The 6,548-nt window shown below is 43.8% G+C and overlaps 1 protein-coding gene across 1 annotated transcript in view; it reads left to right on the top strand.

Annotated features, from left to right (window-relative positions):
- The first annotated feature begins 4,216 nt into the window (after positions 1-4,216).
- Positions 4,217-6,548, top strand: part of LOC138363582 (uncharacterized) — a 52,638-nt gene continuing 50,306 nt past the window's right edge. The window contains exons 1-2 of the mRNA XM_069322940.1: positions 4,217-4,223; positions 4,533-4,906. Coding sequence (XP_069179041.1) covers positions 4,217-4,223; positions 4,533-4,906 — 381 coding nt within the window. The remainder of the gene's footprint in view (positions 4,224-4,532; positions 4,907-6,548) is intronic.

Genomic DNA, 6,548 nt, shown 5'->3' with positions numbered 1-6,548 from the left:
TCTTGGTGGTAGTAAAGAGCAGTACCACCACCTCTCTGAAGTTGACGACAGTTGTGAATTGCTGAGTAGTTAGGCATGTTAAAGAGTTGAGTAGTATCCTCTTTCAACCATGTTTCAGTAAGTATAATAAAAGAGAATTTGTTGTCAATAGCTTCAATCAAGGCACTAACATCATCGAAGTGTTTACCTAGGGATCTAACATTCAAATTGATTACAGAGATATTGTGATTATGAGTTACTACATTGTTTACATCATGTGCTGCAAAATATCTGCAATTTAGATCATTAAAGTGATTATTGTTATAGATAGTGGATAAGAGATTAAGTTCTGGGTCTATACTTGACTGCATTAAAAAAAGCTGAATGCAGGAAAAACAAGGAAAGAAAGGCAGATTACAAGGTAGAAATAAGCTATAAAATAGGGGAAAAAAAAATGTACACAATACTGTGCAAAACAACCACAAAAGGGGCTTACAGGGGTACAATGGAGTAAGGGAGTATGGCTAGGCTAGGCAACCTAGGTAATAAATGAGATTAAAGAAAAAACATATAAACATGGACTATACAAAACACAAGATATAGATATACAAAACAAAAATATAAACAAGACTAAGCAATACAAAAACAAATTGATCAAAAATGAAAAATGAGGTAGATTGCTTATAAGTGCTCTCAGGTACACTGTAAGTAACAATAGATAGATAATATATATCAATATAGATAAGAATGTCACGATACAATAAGATGAGCAGTTACAGGAACAGATGAAAGCAAATCTGCTGTAAAATAGAAAGTAATTATAGCAAAACACAACAATATAATAATATAACAATACAATAAGAGCTTACAAAGTATTGAGTCTGCTAAATTAGAGAATAATTATGGCAAAACACAACAATAAATGCAAGTAAACAAAAGAATTGAAACAATTAGAGGTAGAATTAAGGTCACTAGATAGCCATGGAGGATATACAAGTTTGGTGGAGAGAACAAAAAATCAGTAGAGACTGACAAGATGAATGTATAAAAAAATTTGACAAATGATAATTGTAAAGTAAAATAATCTTAAAGATAAAAATTTTTATTAAGCTTAGTTTTAACTTATAATTAGTATGAATTTAATTAAAAGAACAAAAATGAGATCAATAATTGATTTCAATAAATGATATAGATCAATACAAATAAATTTAAAATATAATTGGAATAGGGTAAGATTAGTTTAAGAGTAAAATTTTACAATGAAACTGAGGTAGATGCTTGCATAAGTGCATGGAGACTTGATGGATTATTTAGGAAATTATATGAATGAGAGAACATTAGGTAAAAGGTAAGGCAGAGACAGCACCTTAGACAAAGTTAGATTAAGTTAGGTTAGGCTCAGGCACTGAAAGAGTTATTTTAAGTACTGGCATTGGTTGGGTTCAGGTTTTCAGATATACCACAATCACTTAAGAAGGCCAGGAGTTGTTGGTCACATATGTACAACTGTTGATTGAAATGGAGAGGCGGGACCAAAGAGCCAGAGTTCAACCCCCGCAAGCACAAATAGGTGAGTACACACACACACACACACACACTGCTGCCACTCCTGTTGTTACCAACAGGACACGCAATAACGGAAGGGAAGGGGGGTTACGGAGAAGCGGGGGAGGTCACTGAGTAAAGGGTGGGGGCCACAGAGGAGTGGGGGGTCGGTACTGGGGGTCACAGGGAAGTGGAGGAGGTGAGGGCGGCTTTGAAGGGGTCACGGTTCAGTGGGGGCAGTATTGGGGGTGGGGCCCGGAGGTTCCGGAGCGCTTCTCTTGTTCTTCCTCCTTATAAATGGGGGTTGTACTGGGGGAGGGTCACAGAGGAGCGGGGGAGGTGGGGGCTGGTCACAGAGGAGTGGAGGAGGAGAGGGCGGTACTGGAGGGGGGTCACGGTTCAGTGGGTTCAGTATTGGGGGTGGGCCCGGAGGTTCCGGAGCTCTTCTCTTGTTTTTCCTCCTTATAAATGGGGGTTGTACTGGGGAAGGGTCACAGAGGAGCGGGGGAGATGGGAGCTAGTCACAGAGAAGTGGAGGAGGTGAGGGCGGTACTGGAGGGGGGTCATGGTTCAGTGGGGGCAGTATTGGGGGTGGGCCAGGAGGTTCCGGAGCTCTTCTCTTTTTCTTCCTCCTTATAAATGGGGGTTGTACTGGGGGAGGGTCACAGTGGTGTGGGGGCGGTGTGTGTGTCTTCTCCTCCTTTTCCTCCTTCTTCTCCTTCTCCTCCTCCTTCTTTTCTTCCTCCTTCTTCTTTTCCTTCTCCGTCTCTTCCTTCCCCTTCTCCTCCTTCTTCTGCCAATACCGGCAGCGGACCACTCCTTCCGTCTCGTCGTCTTAATATCACAGATAAACGTAATATTAGTCAGGAGGGAATGTTTCTGGTTCGATAAGGGAAGATAAGAATAGGCCGGATGGCGGAGCAGGCCGGATGGTACGACAGGTGGCGCCGGCCCAGATAGCGGAGCAGGCCAGATATTACGACAGGTGGACATTCGTTTTCCATCAGGATCCGACTGCCCAAAAATGTCAACAAATGCTACACATGATAGAGTTTTCGTTTTCTATTTCACATCGACGGACTTCGTAAAGGGGTGCAAGGGTCTATTCCTTTTCAAGGGGGACAGGCATCAACCACGACTCCTCCATAGTAGTGTAAAGTGCGACTAGAGCGACGCGCACCACCTGCCCAGGTGGCACTCTTGAGTGCCAGCTGAGCAGGTGCACCGCGTCGCTCTAGTCGCAAAGGGTTTTGGAGGGGATTTTCCTGGAAGTTTGGCGTGTTTCGGACGCGTATGAGCGTCTGGTGTTATGGTATGTGGTCAGGAACGAGGGGGAGTCATGTTGTTGGATGCCAGGTGGTGGGCGGCGTCGTAGTCGCAGCGCGTCGCTCTAGTCACAAAGGGTTTGGGTGTGGAATTTCCCGGAAGTTTGGCGCGTGTCGAACGCGGTCTCGAGTGGCGGGTGAGCAGGTGTACCGCGTCGCTCTAGTCGCAGCGCGTCGCTCTAGTCACAAAGGGAATTTCTGGGAAGTCGTAAGAAAATAGAAGGATAAAAGGAAGGAGTAAATGAATATGTATGTGTGTTTGTCATAGACTTAATCCTGTGTGATGATGATAATAGTTTGATGATAGTAAGGTAAGTAGAGGATGAGAGGGGATCCAACATAGTGGATATGATGTTTGGGGAGGGGGGAGGGAGAACCCCCATACCTGAGAGGAAGGCCTTTACGTCCATTAGCTTCCCCCTACAGGAAGTCGTAAGTGTTGAGGGGTAAGAGAGCGAGAGAGCACCCTCCTGCGGAAGTGACCCATTTTGTCTTAAAGGGTTTTCAATGTTCATCCCGCCACGGTTCCCCATACACTGTGATTCCGGTAAGGAGGGGAGCGAGGTACATACAACAGACCCGCACCTGTCAGCCATCAATCACTTCTCATTTGACCCGGGGCATTTCACTTCCCTCACACACAAACGCGCCGTTAGTTCCCTGCGAGACTTCATCCGCTACACACACACACACTCACCATACAGCTCCATGTCATGGAAAGGCGAAGCTCTACAGCCTGCATGAAATGCGGAGTGTTTTATATTCCATCAGCAAATCAACTGTGTCGGCTGCAATGCGCAAGCTGTGAAAAACCGCCCCTAGGACATTACGACATCAAATGCAAGCGATGTCAGCAGATTTTCTGTGATAACCGTGAGTGTTATTCTTATTTAATATTCCACAGTTCATTTTATGGCATCCACAGGTGGAATATCGCGTGTGTAAACTACTATAGTGTGAGAATATTTACTCATTCGGGCTATTACATTCCACACAGTTAAATATGTTCTTTCCAATTTCAGTTTACAAAACCGTGAAGTGTCCTTATTGCTCACCTGCCCCGCGAGGTGGTCATCGCCGGAATGAAACTTCACGTAAACGTAGGTAGCATATAAAATATACTTCTCATATCTGTATTTCATCCACTTGCAAGCTAACACACATGCATAATAAACATATTTTTCCCCATTCACCCCGTGCTGAATATCATTTGTTCCATTTCAGGTTATAATCCCTACCTCAATCGACGGAGGGAACAGATCGACGTCATCGAGCCTATACCCCATTCCTCACACACTGAGCTAAGGAGAGCAGATCTCACTCGCGGGCAGTCACAGCCCCTTCATCAAGGTCAGCCACACTGCCAGATGGGGGGTTACGAGACCATATCTCATCCTGTTAACACGATGTTACGGATTCATACCACTCACCTGCTCAACCCCTTCACCATGACATAAGTAAGTTAATACTGTCTTATTTCAGTCTATTTCCTAAACATATTAATTCCCACTAGTCTGTTCCCTAACCTCATAATATATATATATATATATATATATATATATATATATATATATATATATATATATATATATATATATATATATATATATATATATATATATATATATATATATATATATATATATGCTTTCTAGAGATAATATGTTTTTCTTTTTTTTACAGACGACACACCGCTGTGCATAGATTTGACATCCAGCAGCAGCAGCAGCAGTGGCTGTGAGAGTGACACAGCAGGGCAGACATTGCCCACATCCGGCTCTCACGGGGAGGGGAAGGCACGTTCACGCCCTCACTCAACCCCCCGTTCCTCCCCCAGCCCCATACCCCAATCAATCAGCGACAGCTACAGCAGCAGCAGCAGCAGCAGCAACAGCAGCAGCAGCAGCAGCAGCAGCAGCAGTGGTGAGAACAGTACCATTAACATCGGCAGCGGCATCACAGACATTGAGAATAGCCATGAGTCAGACGACAGCTCAGCAGACCGTGACCTTGACTCGCAAGCGTCTGTCAATTCTGTCTTGTTAGCACCGTCTGGCGTAATAGCTGACCCTGCGGTCTCACCCATTCATCTCGGAGGGGGATTATCACCACCCCCCACCCCTCCCAGCCCTCTCCCATCACCACCTCTCTCTCCCTCTCCCCCACCTGCCCTAGAAATTCAACCTCAGCTACTGGATCGAATTGATAACTATAACGGCAGTTATGTCCGGCTTTCATTCTCCATACCAGAACATGTTAACACCTCCCCCGGACTCTATCTGAGAACATACAGGGAGTTTTTCATTAATGAGATACGCGCCCTTTTCTCTCCACAACACCCATCCCTCCTAATTTACCCAGACATCACTCTAATTGTGCGGAATTTAAATGTACAACAAGACGGGGAGGATAATCTATTGGATCCTATAAATAACGATGGCTTTCCCATACGAGGTGAGGGGCAAATGATAACTCGTGAGGAGGTAGACACTCTTATTGATTTTTGGGCTGACGAATTGACGGGGAAAATATCCCAGTATCTGGAAGCGAGGGAAGGGTCCAATGTCTTGGTTGAGCGGCTCACCGGGTTTTACATTAACTGTGAACAGATTGAACATCCGATAAGATTAGGCTCGCATGTAGACTATCCTGAAGGCTTGCGTGGAAAAAAATTGGTTTTCAATCCAGAGGGAGAGGCTGATATTTGCCTTATGCAGTGTGTTGCTGCTTATAAATGTTTAGCTAAGGGGATGCGACTAGGTAATATCCGCGCTAGATCTGTGAATGCTAGTTGGTGTCTCAGACACATGAAATGGCCAGCAGATGTCAATTCTGCAGTAACATTCGAGGATATTCACAAGGTAGAGAAAATGAATAAAGTCAGTATATTCATCTATTCGCTAGAAAGAGATGAAAATGCCAGACGACGACAGCGACATTACATTACACTAGCTAGGAAGGGAAGAGGGGGCTATACAGATGTCATACCATTGCTGATGTTGGAAGCTCAACACTTAGTATTAATTAAGGATTTTAACCAATATGTACGTAATTACGAGATCATGGTGATCGCATCCCGAGTCATCACAGCTTCTGTCATTGTTGTTTAATATCACTCCCAGCAGATAGCATGCAGAGCCATGAAAGTACATGCAAAGTACATCAGACTCTCAAATTCTACCCACCAGAGAGGAAGATTACTTTCCGTAACTATGGACGGGGATATGGTCCTAGTCACATGTGCTTTTATGACTTTGAGTGCTTGTTAGACCGCTCGAACCCTAAGGGAATGATAGAAACACGTCACAATGCAGTGGCGTATGCGTACATTATCATTGACAGACGGCTGAATATTGTTGAGAAAGATACTTATCTGGGTAAAGATGCAGCCAATCACTTTATAACCACGCTAGAAGCGTCATGGGCTAGAATCAAGAAGGGGATAGTATTGTACGAACTTCACATGTCTCAGCAACAACAGACACTATTTGAGACAAAAACTGCCTGTGAACTCTGTGATGAACCTTTTAACGGAGAAGATGTAATCAAAGTCCGTCATCACGACCACACAGTAAGATTCCACAATTATCAAGCAGCTTACTGTGATAGATGTAATTTGCAGTGTATAAATTCATACAAGTTCCTATACACTTTTTCACACAACGCTTCCTATGATTTAGGAGTAATCCTAAACGAGAT

Source organism: Procambarus clarkii, chromosome 11 (genome assembly GCF_040958095.1).
Source record: "Procambarus clarkii isolate CNS0578487 chromosome 11, FALCON_Pclarkii_2.0, whole genome shotgun sequence".
In the NCBI taxonomy this organism is placed as follows: Eukaryota; Metazoa; Arthropoda; class Malacostraca; order Decapoda; family Cambaridae; genus Procambarus; species Procambarus clarkii.
The sequence above is the reverse complement of the archived record's forward strand: the minus strand, read 5'-3'. Positions and strand labels throughout refer to the sequence as shown.